Source organism: Anolis sagrei, chromosome 1 (assembly GCF_037176765.1).
Source record: "Anolis sagrei isolate rAnoSag1 chromosome 1, rAnoSag1.mat, whole genome shotgun sequence".
In the NCBI taxonomy this organism is placed as follows: domain Eukaryota; kingdom Metazoa; phylum Chordata; class Lepidosauria; order Squamata; family Dactyloidae; genus Anolis; species Anolis sagrei.
The window spans coordinates 24707312-24720201 of NC_090021.1; the positions used below are offsets into that span (position 1 = coordinate 24707312).

General features: G+C 41.8%; 1 protein-coding gene across 1 annotated transcript in view; it reads left to right on the top strand.

Annotated features, from left to right (window-relative positions):
* The first annotated feature begins 6683 nt into the window (after positions 1-6683).
* The window catches only part of LOC132777586 (neuronal PAS domain-containing protein 4-like), a 42191-nt gene continuing 35984 nt past the window's right edge, over positions 6684-12890 (top strand). Inside the window, exon 1 of the mRNA XM_060779992.2 lies at positions 6684-6802. Coding sequence (XP_060635975.2) covers positions 6684-6802 — 119 coding nt within the window. The remainder of the gene's footprint in view (positions 6803-12890) is intronic.

Consider the following 12890-nt stretch of genomic DNA (forward strand, 5'->3'; position numbering starts at 1 on the left):
CTAATAGTGGATCAATTTTGCTTTTGTGTTCCTCAATGAGAGAGTTTGCTTTTTGTATAATTAGTACCATCAGATCTAATGAGCATTTATTTAAGATGGCATTCCACTGGTTGACAAAGTTAGGATCATCTGTGAACATTCCTGGTGGTTTGAAGATTCTAAGTCCCCTAGGGATCATTTTGTTTTTGATATAATCAGCTAGTGTAGATGCATGTAAGTCCAATTTAATGCATTTCTTTTTAAGTTTTTCTAGTTCTACAGGGAAATCAGGGGTCTGTGCGGACGTAGCCTGTGAATGTAAGTCCAGAATGGATCTATCCTTAATTAAATTGGCTATAAAGTCATCCTTGAAACTGTATGTCTCCAGGCCGTCAGCCATGGTATAGGCAAACTATGTATAATGCACAGATATCTATGTAGCAATATAACAGAATAGGTTTCAATAACAGAGAAAACAATTCAAAAACAGTAACAATTCAACAATTATTTATAGTCTTATAGAAGTCTTCCTTCACAATCCCAACTGGGTTATAATTGTTACTATATTGTAACTCTAGACATGGTCTACATGGATGTTTACAGGAAAATAGTACACATGTCAAATTAAACAAAACAAACACAACAACAAGTAATCCCGGGTAACTGTTCTTGTTTCGGGGATCCTTCTTCAGGTTGTGTGTAGTCTATAACACTCTTCTGGTGTATATTTTCTTCATAAATTCCGTGGTCACAATGTCTCAGTTCTGCTCAAGTTCTAGGCTACAGCATATATAGTCCTATGGTTCAACTCGAACTCTATTGGATCTCTTCTCTTGCAAATGCTGTGCCTTTAATTACACTTGCTCATCCTGTTACAATTCCAGGCTTTTGTTGCTTGTCTTCTAAACAAAACATAGGTACATTCTAATAGTAATTTTACTAAACAAACCAGAATAGATAAGTACAATTACCCCTGTGTTCTCCATAACCTTAGTAGAATATATGCCAAAGAATAAAGAATAATATTATGTGATGGACTTACATGCTGTGGCTCCTGCAGAGCTCTGTATAGTCTCTCTACCTGCAAGTTCCTTGTGGTCTACATCCTGTCTTCAAATAGTTTGTATCACTAAAGATAACAGGTGAAGTCCAGTCTGTCATTAAGGCCTTTGGGGAATGTGGAATTCAATTTAAAGGACCAAAAGGTCTCCCTTTGTAAAAGAAGTATTTTTACATCACCTCTGGGTTTGACTTTCTCTATTGCAAAAAACTTAAAACTCTCATGGGAATGGGCCTTTTCCTGAAAATGTGTATACAGAGTGGAGTCTGTACACCCATTCTTAATTCTAGAACGGTGTTCATTAATACGTGTTTTCAAAGCCCTAGTGGTCATGCCCACATAGTACATTTGGCAATGATAGCCTACAGAAGATCAAGAAATTTTAGAAACTTTCTAGTTCATACAGACCTCACTACTCCTAAGATAACCGACAGTAACAACATAGTAGGACATTATCCATGTGGACACTGCAATTGTTGCAAGCAATCCCTAACCATTAAACAGGACATATACCTTGATCCACATTTCCACATTACACTGAAACAGTTTACCACATGTACATCCGAATATGTTATATATGTACTCATATGCCCGTGCCAAATGTACTATGTGGGCATGACCACTAGGGCTTTGAAAACACGTATTAATGAACACCGTTCTAGAATTAAGAATGGGTGTACAGACTCCACTCTGTATACACATTTTCAGGAAAAGGCCCATTCCCATGAGAGTTTTAAGTTTTTTGCAATAGAGAAAGTCAAACCCAGAGGTGATGTAAAAATACTTCTTTTACAAAGGGAGACCTTTTGGTCCTTTAAATTGAATTCCACATTCCCCAAAGGCCTTAATGACAGACTGGACTTCACCTGTTATCTTTAGTGATACAAACTATTTGAAGACAGGATGTAGACCACAAGGAACTTGCAGGTAGAGAGACTATACAGAGCTCTGCAGGAGCCACAGCATGTAAGTCCATCACATAATATTATTCTTTATTCTTTGGCATATATTCTACTAAGGTTATGGAGAACACAGGGGTAATTGTACTTATCTATTCTGGTTTGTTTAGTAAAATTACTATTAGAATGTACCTATGTTTTGTTTAGAAGACAAGCAACAAAAGCCTGGAATTGTAACAGGATGAGCAAGTGTAATTAAAGGCACAGCATTTGCAAGAGAAGAGATCCAATAGAGTTCGAGTTGAACCATAGGACTATATATGCTGTAGCCTAGAACTTGAGCAGAACTGAGACATTGTGACCACGGAATTTATGAAGAAAATATACACCAGAAGAGTGTTATAGACTACACACAACCTGAAGAAGGATCCCCGAAACAAGAACAGTTACCCGGGATTACTTGTTGTTGTGTTTGTTTTGTTTAATTTGACATGTGTACTATTTTCCTGTAAACATCCATGTAGACCATGTCTAGAGTTACAATATAGTAACAATTATAACCCAGTTGGGATTGTGAAGGAAGACTTCTATAAGACTATAAATAATTGTTGAATTGTTACTGTTTTTGAATTGTTTTCTCTGTTATTGAAACCTATTCTGTTATATTGCTACATAGATATCTGTGCATTATACACAGATATATATTCTCCTCATCCGAACATTAAAACAAAATTACCAGCTATGGATGCTGTTGGATTTAGGCGTTTAAAGGCAGCGTAAAACTATTAAATTCATTCTCTTATTAGTTCTGGTGAGAGTTTGCATCCTGGGGTTAGATGCTGCAGGTGGGTAATTTTTCTGTGGAACCATGGCAGGGATGGAAGGGAAGTAGGTTAATATATATGTGTGCACGTGAAAGAGAGGCCAGGATTCTGAGTTTTATTTTTATTTATTGTATCAGGAGCGAACCAAATAGTTGTATTGTATTTAAAAAAACACACAAAATTTGAAAACTTGGCATTCTATTAAATGTCTTTTGACCAGTAGCTGGCCACTTGGAGTGCCTCTGGTGTTGCTATAAGAAGGTCTTCCATTGTGTATGTAGAATCATAGTATTGGAAGAGACCACATGGGCCATCCAGTCCAATCCTCTGCCAAGAAGCAGGAAAATTGCATTCAAAGAGCCCCCGACAGATGGCCATCCAGCCTCTGTTTAAAAGCGTCCAAAGAAGGAGCCTCTACCACACTCCAGGGCAGAGAGTTCCACTGTTGAACAGCTCTCACAGCCAGGAAGTTTTTCCTAATGTTCAGATGGAATCTCCTTTTTTGTAGTCTGAAGCCATTGTTCCGCGTCCTAGTCTCCAGGGCAGCAGAAAACACGCTTGCTCCCTCCTCCCTATGACTTCCTCTCACATACTTAAACATGGCTATCATGTCTCCTCTTAGCCTTCTCTCTGGCAGGGCACAGATGGTCTGTGGTTTGCTCTTCTCCACACTTGGACTCCACTTTGTAGCTCCATTGCTTAAGGTTGGCCCTGCATCTCATGATGCCAGAGCTCAGTCTGTTCAGCGCCTTCCAAGTTGCCCAGTTTTTTGTATGCCCAGGAGGGAGTCACTCATTTGGTATCAGCCATTGATTGAGGTTCTGGGTTTTAGCCTGCCACTTTTGGACTCTTGCTTGCTGAGGTGTTCCAGCGGGTGGCTTTGTAGATCTTAGAAAACTATTCCTTGATTAAAGTCGTTGGCGTGCTGGCTGATATCCAAATAGGGCATGGGCTGGAGATGTCATTGCCTTGGTCCTTTCACTATTGGCTGCTACTTCCCGGTGGATGTCAGGTGGTGCAATACCCACTAAACAGTGTAAATTCTCCAGTGGTGTAGGGCGCAGACACCCCGTGATAATGTGGCATGACTCATTAAGAGCCACATCCACTGTTTTAAGCATGGTGAGATGTGTTCCACACTGGGCATGCATACTCAGCAGCAGAGTAGCAAAGCGCAAGGACAGATGTCTTCCCTGTATTTGGTTGTGAACCCCAGGATTCTGATTAAAATACAACTATGCGGTTCTTGTGAACTCTCAAGTCATTTTTGACTTGTCCTGACCCCAAATCAACCTGAAGATGGGTTTTTCTTTTCAAGATTTATTCAGAAGAGGTTTGCCATTGCTTAAGCGGCTGAGGGGGGAAAGGAAGGGGCCTGAGACTGTTAGGAATTGGGGAGTGGAAGTCCAAAACATCTGGAGGACCAAAGTTTGCCCATGCCTGGTCTAGCCCAAGGTCTCCCTGTGGGCTTCCACAGCTGAGCAGGATCCAAACCCTGGTCTCCAAAGTTACAATCCAACGCTATACCTCCCTGAAAGGGAAACAGAGATATTGACAAGGATGAGCCCTGCCTCTGGGAAAAGACAAACAGAGTTGGAAGCTGGTTTTAGATTTCAGACAGACAAGGTCTGAAACCAATAGGGTGCAAAGCAACAGTTTTGGCTATTGCACTTTCCCTCGGCTCTCCCAAGGAATCATTGCACTTACTCTGAGCCCGAACCCAGTTTAAATTTAGCCAGCCAGGGTATTGTTTTTATGATGTTAATTGCTTTTAATTTTTTTATTATTAGTTGTTATTGATTGTTTTCACTGTGTCTGTTTTATTTGTAATCCTTGAGTTTGTCCCTCTGTAATCCGCCCCGAGTCCCTTCAGGGAGATGGAGGCGGGGGTGGCCATGTTCCAGAAGCATTCTCTCCTGACGTTTCACCCACATCTTTGGCAGGAGTCCTCAGAGGTTTTTCAACCTGGGGGTTAGGACCACTGGGGGGGTTGCAAGGGGGGGTTTCAGAGTGGTGACCAAAGAGCATCAAAAACCCCTTTGGCGGTGAAGGCTGAAGATCTTTCCACCTGTTTTTCTCTTCCTTTTTGGAATCAGACGGCAAATCTTTCCACCAAAAGCCCTCCTCCCACTCTCCAAAACTGAAGGTCAATGCACAACCTCTGAGAATGCCTGCCGTAGATGCAGGCAAAACGTCAGGAGAGAATACTTCTGGAACATGACCATACAGCCCGGAAAACTCACAACTGTATTTTCCTTGATTCAAAAAACTTTTGGAAAGTTTCTTCCTTGGACTCCAATCCCAACAGGATTTTGGCAATTGCAGACCAAGAAAGTTGCTTTTCCAAGCTCTAATTTTCATTATAAAAGCAATCCCAAAGTGGAGCTCAGCACTAATCAACACAATAAATTCATACAATCAATCTTTAATAAAACAAGGGGGGAAAACACTAGGCGAGTCCATAACCTGTTGAAAAGCACAGCTGCAGAAATTAAGCCTAGATTGTGGGAGAATAAATAACTCTTCAGTTGATGCGGAAAGCCGATCATTAGTATGTTAATATAATCACTCATATGTTACAAAAGATATTGCTTACTCAGGCAAATCTACATATTATATAATTCTTCGGTACATATTGACCAATTTTTCATCTTTATTGCCTTTTATGAATTTTAAGTTTTTTAAAAATTCACACTCATCTGTGTCAGTTCTGAGGCATGATGCCTGCATTAAATTTTCAGTAGCCAACATCAAAATTTCAGTAGCCAGCATTAATCTTTTATAGGCCAACTCTGTATAGGGTCGAATATTGTTGTCAATTTTTAAGGTGCTGCAGTATTTACATTTTGGGTGCATAAAGTATTCTGGCCCTGATCGTGACTGCTCTTGAAAACCTTGCATCATCAGGATGGTTGTTGGGTTTTCCGAAAAAGCAGTAATTCAAAGAGGCAACAAGAAGGAAGTATGATCACATTGAGAGTCTTTAGGGAAGTGGGTGGGAATGAGGGTCTCTAAAAGGGAGGTGTGGAGGGACATCTATGTTGGGGGTTACTCCATCATTAATACCTGAGCGTGGATTAATCTGTATCAAGTCTCAGTTGAATCAGTTCTGGACATCTGAATCAGATGTCCACAGTTTGGAAAAGTTACTTTTTGGATTCTGCGCCCTATGATTCAGATGTTAAAGCACTGAGCTGCTGAACTTGCTGACCGAAAGATCGCAGGTTTGAACCTGGGGAGTGGTGTGAGCTCATGATGTTAGCCCCTGCTTCTGCCAACCTAGCAGTTTGAAAACATCCAAATGTGAGTAGATCAATAGGCACCGCTCCGGCAGAAAGGTAACAGCACTCCACAAAGCCTTCTAGTTGCTACCAAAATAATAATTCCTTTAAAATAATTATGTTATTTTAAGGACCCCAGTGGCACAACTAGTTAGTAGCCAGCTGCATTAAATCACTACTGACCGAGAGGTCATGAGTTCGAAGCCAGTCTGGTCGGAGTGAGCTCCCGACCATTAATAGTCTAGCTTGCTGTTAACCTATGCAGCCCAAAAGACAGTTGCATCTGTCAAGTAGGAAATTTAGGTACTGGTTTATGTAGGGAGGCTAATTTAACTAATTTACGACACCATAAAAATTTCTAACAGCATGCATAAGAATGAGGAAGTACTCCATCAAGGACTCGGTGTCACAAGTGGACGGTGAAGCGGCAGCTCCCCCTGTGGCTGGAATCAAGCATACCTTCATGAAGCTGGAAAGCTAGAATGTATGTCTATATATCTTGTATGTCTAATGGCATTGAATGTTTGCCATATATATGTGCATTGTAATCCACCCTGAGTCCCCTGAGGAGTGAGAAGGGCGGAATATAAATACTGTAAATAAATAAATTGTCTGGACATTTTGATCTTTTTGCAGAACCATGACCATCCTCTGTGAAAGCTGCAACAAACCCATCAAGAGGACGGAGCACTGCATCTTGAGATGCCCTGCTGCTACTTCTGTATCCAGAAAGGAGCTCGGGATCCCAAAACCCTTCAGGTGAGATATTCATCCTGCACTCCTTCCATAATCTAAGTTCTAATAACTTTCCAAGGGCTTTATCACATGAGACTGGTAAATAGCAATTACAACAGGGCCATAGCATGTTTGGCTGATACTTCTCAGGCAATATTCTGTCTCCCCTGTTGCTGCCTTGCTTTCCAATCATTACTGAAATGCCTGTCTTCACTGACAGGGAAAATTGTTAATGGCTTACAATATCACTGCTGTTTCAAAAATATCACTGATGCAATGACTCACTTCCACTGCAGTTGTGATATTCAGGCAGTCACATGGCATGAATGGCAGTGATTTTTCCTCCTCTTCCCATTGCTATTCCTAAGCAGAGTGAGGTTGCTCTTACACAGTGCTTGTTTTCTTATTTCTTTCCTCTTTTACATTTCTTTGGCTATAATTGTGCAATCATGGCAAACATTAATTGTAAAAAGTGAAAGGAAAGCATGTGCTGGGAGCGGTACATATATATGGTAAGATAGAGTTATTTATTTATTTAGAGTATTTATAAAATAATAATAATAACAATGTTAATAATACACTATATTTATATTCTGCCCTTCTCCCCTGCCCCTCTGTATGGCCGTACAGCCATACAGAGCTGTACAGAGCAGATTACAGCATTTACATATATAGACATACATTCAATGCCTTTACAATCATATGCAAAGAGACTCACAAACACAAACAAAGGCAGAGGCTTCTCCTTTCATTTCCGGCTTCTGGAGGCGGTGCTCATCTCTGGCTCTGGGGAGGTGCTTTCTCCATTTTCAAGCTGAGGAGCCTGAGTTGTCACCTCCTGGTTGTGTGGCCGGCAAGATTGCTTGGAGCGTCTCTTTGCCTTTTTCCGCCGAAACGGTACCTATTTATCTACTCACATTTGCATGTTTTCAAACTGCTGGGTAGGCAGGAGCTGGACCTGACAGACAAGAGCTCACCCCACCTTGCAGATTCAAACTGCCAGTCTTCAGGTCAGTGGTTCAGCAGCACAAGGGTTTAACCCATTGCACCATCACTGCTCCTATATCCCACTTTTCAGCCACAAAGGCTCTCAGAGCAGTGGGTGGCAGTGAGTTTTCCAGGCTGTATGGCCATGTTCCAGAAGCATTCCCTCCTGACATTTCACCCACCTCTGAGGATGCTTGCCATAGATGTGGCTGAAACGTCAGGAGATAATGCTTCTGGAACATGGCCGTACAGCCCAGAAAACTCACAGCAATCCAGTAATTCCAACCATGAAAGTTTTAATTGTGCGAAGGCTCTCCCGGCCACCACCGCAACCTGTGCTTCAAGCGTCAGCGCTGAGTCCAGGAGAATCCCCAAACTGTCTAGAGCCTTCATAGTTTGAATCCACAGTGACCTCTGGATGTAGAGGAACGACAACTCCAAAACTCAAGATCAATGCCCATCAAACCTTTCTAGTGTTTTCTTTTGGTCATGGGAATTCTGTGTGCCATGTTTGGTTCAATTCCATTGTTGGTGGAGTTCAGAATTCTCTTTGATTGTAGGTTAACTATAAATCCCAGCAACCACAACTCCCAAATGACAAAACAATATTTTTTGAGTGATGGTCCCTCCTTGGGTGAGTAGGTGTCTTGTGGCCAAATTTGACAGCAATTCGTCCAGCGGATGTTGACTTATGATGTCATTCAAAATGAACAGAGCATTTTTATAGTTGAACACGGTCAGACTCGGGGCAGGAAAAAAAAGCATTGTAAATGTTCAACTATTTCAGCCCAAAACTCATTAGTGCTTAACAACCTGTTATGCTGCTATCCAGCCGGAGAACTTGAATTTAAAACAATACAGCACCAATCCCCATGGACAAAGTACAATGTCTTTCACGGTTAAGTATGCATAACATTATGGCGTAAGAGTCTCTCGCCTCCAAACTAACATCAGTGTATCTTTGCTGTGACCAGATTTTAATGGCCAGCCAGTAAATAATATTAATCCACCGAAGTCTTTTAGGACTGGCACAGCTGCAAAAACATCTGGAAAGCAATTGTGTCCTCTATTGGGAAAAGAAGACTTATTAAACTTTGGATGCCAAAAGGAGAGCAGAGTGCAAACTGAAGTGGCCCAGCCAAGTCAGGCTTTTCACCTGTGGCAATGCATCATCTGGCCAATGTGCGCTTGGAGCTCCTGACAAATGAATGATTGTGATGGTAAAGATTTCCATGGCCAGACTCCAGATTGAGAATGCATTTACACTGTAGAATTAGTGCAGGTTGACACCATTTTAATTGCCACGACCCAATGCAATGGAATTACAGGTGTTTAGTCTTACAACCCTCCCCCAAAAGCTGGGTTGCAGTTAAACATCAAAACACCAAGATTATGGCAAAAAGAATGATTGACAACTGGGAAATAGAGGGAGAAAACGTGGAGGCAGTGACAGACTTTGTACTTCTAGGTGCAAAGATTACAGCATTCGCAGACTGCAGCCAGGAAATCGGGAGACGCTTACTTCTTGGGAGGAGAGCAATATCCAATCTCGATAAAATAGTGAAGAGTAGAGACATCACACTGGCAAGAAAGATCTGCATTGTAAAAGCAATGGTATTCCCCATAGTCACCTACGGATGTGAGAGCTGGACCTTAGGGAAGGCTGAGCAAAGGAAGATAGATGCTTTTGAACTGTGGTGTTGGAGGAAAGTTCTGAGAGTGCCTTGGACAGCGAGAAGATCCAACCAGTCCAACCAAGGGCAAGATGGATGGATGGGATCCTTGAAGTGACTGGATTGACCTTGAAGGAGCTGGGGGTGGTGACGGCCGACAGGGAGCTCCGGCGTGGGCTGGTCCATGAGGTCACAAAGAGTCGGAAACAACTGAACGAATGAACAACAAGTCTTACAAGGCCTTTAGCATTCTCTACCAAAGAGTGCTCGTGCCTTACTAAACTATAACTCCAATGATTCTACAGCATTCAGCCTTGGCCATTAAAGTGGAACAGTAGAGGTAGGATTGTGTAGTTTGAGATGGCTGACCATATGAGAAACAACCTGAGAAGACGGTTGTGTTTGCTAAACAAGTCCTTAGCTAGGAGATTTGGGAAGCTGTGATCCATAAATTACCATAGTTTTTCCTATCTCCACTAGCACTTCAAAACAATTTACAGTAAGCAGCCGTGCTGAGTCCCTCTGTGGAGGTTGAGATAGGATGGGGTATAAAAGTCCTAAACAAACAAACAAACAAACAAACAAACAAACAAACAAACAAATCTACATGAACTAAATATGCATATTCCTCCTGAGTTCAGAGGGATTGGCTTCCAATTCAAAGCATTTTGGGTGTGTTGTAAAGGGTGAGGAGGATACATATGGATGGACAGCCCTCTAGTGACCGCCATGAAGAAAACCCTGAGGGGCACTTTGCTTTAATCATCTCCACCACCTTGAGTTATTATTTGTAGACACTGTTCATCACATACATATAATTCATTTTAATTCCTGAGCTTGTAGACAGGGGCTTCGACATCTTTTTATATAGCCAATGCCTAATGTATCTGATGTACACTAGGCATTGGATATACCAAAGGAAGCCCAAGTTCCTGTCTACAGACTCAAACATTAAAATAAATTCTGTCCACAGGATGATCCCAGAGCTTGAAAATAAAAATGTTTGGACTGCAACACTCAAAATCCTCACAGCATAATGGTTGGAAATAGCAACCTTCTACAAGCCTCCTATGCTAGTTATTTGTGATGTATATAATTCAGATTGCTTATTGTTGTTCATTCATTCAGTTGTTTCCGACTCTTCGTGACCTCATGGAACAGCCCACACCAGAGCTCCCTGTTGGCCGTCACCACTCTCAGGTCCTTCAAGGTCAATCCAGTCACTTCAAGGATGCCATCCATCCATCTTGTCCTTGGTTGGCCCCTCTTCCTTTTTCCTTCCATTTTCCCAGCATCATTGTCTTCTCTAAGCTTTCCTTTCTTCTCATGATGTGGCCAAAGCACTTCATCTTGGCCTCTACAATCCTTCCCTCCAATGAGCAGTTGGGCTTTATTTCCTGAAGTATGGACTGGTTGGATCTTCTGGCAGTCCAAGGCCCTCTCAGAACTTTCCTCCAACATCTCATCTATCTTCCTTCGCTCAGCCTTCCCTAAGATCAGATTGCTTACTATATCATATATGTGTGTATTGGTATATAATTTTCCTTAACTCTATGTTGTGGGAGGGACTGCAGACCATGTGACCAGATCTGGAACTATTCAGATCTCAGACTCTTTAGACCAGTGGTTCTCAACCTGTGGGTCCCCAGATGTTTTGGCCTTCAACTCCCAGAAATCCCAACAGCTGGTAAACTGGCAGGGATTTCTGGGAGTTGTAGGCCAAAAACATCTGGGGACCCAAGGTTGAGAACCACTGCTTTAGACTCTCAGACTGTAGAGGCGCCATCAGACTTTCAGACTCTCAGAACAGAGAGATGCTTTAGACTTTGGTCTGCTAAGATTATAAGAAAGATGCCCTGTGTTCAGTGTAGTGTCGAAGGTTTTCATGGCCGGAATCACTGGCTTTTTTGGGTTGTATGGTCATGCTCCAGAAGCATTCTCTCCTTTTCGCCCACATCTATGGCAGGAATCCTCGGAGGTTGTGAGGTCTGTTGGAAACTAGGAAAATTGGGTTTTTATATCTCTGGAATGTCCATGAAAGAACTCTTGTCTGTTGGAGCTGGGTGGGAAAGTTTCAGTTGGCCACCTTGATTATCATTTGATGGCCTGACAGTTTTTAAGAGTGGCTTGTTATTGCCCGGGGAAATCCTTTGTTGAGAGGTGATTAGTTGTCCCTGATTGTTTCTTGTCTCTAGTTCCCCTGTGTTTGAGTGTTATTCTTTGTTTACTATTATAATTTTAGAGTTTTTAAATACTGGTATCCAGATTTTGTTCATTTTCATGGTTTCTTTCTTTCTGTTGAAATTGTTCACATGCTTGTGGATTTTTTTTTTAAAAAAGAGAGCATGATTTAAAGCAATATGTTTTAAGGGAGAGTAGATGTTTATGGGCACTGAAAAGAACATTCTGAAACTCTGCTGTTTTTTGTGCATTGGCATATTTTTGTTCCTAACAGTTCAGACAGATATCTAGGTATATCAGTCTAACAACTGAGAAATCTAATCGCTTTGCATGAATACTAGTGGATATTTACCGGTAAGGAGAAGGTTTACTTAAGCAAGTTTTTAACTCTTCTCAGGAAGGTCATACTTTACAAAAGGTTACGATATCTAACAAGGTTTAGCCTGCAGAAGAGAAGACTCGGGGAGACATGATAGCCATGTATGAATATGTGAGGGGAAGTCATAGGGAGGAGGGAGCAAGCTTGTTTTCTGCTGCCCTGGAGACTAGGATTTGGAACAATGGCTTCAAACTACACGAAAGGAAATTCCACCTGAATGTTAGGAAGAACTTCCCGACTGTGAGAGCTGTTCAGCAGTGGAACTCTCTGCCCCAGAGTGTGGTGGAGGCTCCTTTTTTGGATGCTTTTAAACAGAGGCTGGATGGCTATCTGTTGGGGCTGCTTTGAATACGATTGTCCTGCTTCTTGGTAGTGGGTTGGACTGGATGGCCTATGAGGTCTCTTCCAACTCTATGATTCTAAGATTCTAAGGTCATACCTTTCCAATAATTTATGATTAATCCAAATCGGGTGAATGCCAATTGATCTCCAAAAGGATCACACTTCCAAAACCCTGTGGAGATTCCTAGTTTTCCCAAAAGGTTATGAATGCCACTTTCCAAAAATATAAGCTAATGCAGTTCCGAAGTTTTTTGTCTTAAGTAAAAAGTACCATACTTAGATGTATTTCAGTGGAGGGGAATTGGCATTTCGGCTTAAACACACTTGTGCCATGTCCTTCCCAGAAAAGCACAGAAGGAGGGCCCTGCTGCTTCAGATCAAAAGTGTTATCTAATCTGAAATTTGGTTTACGCAGGATAGGATACATGTCAAGAACACTGTCCCACTTGTGTTTTTGACAAGTGACGTTCAGAGCCATGATGCCTTCAATATTGGAAGCAATATACAGCTGTCACAGCAAGTTTTCCCTGATAGCCTTATCCTTTATGAA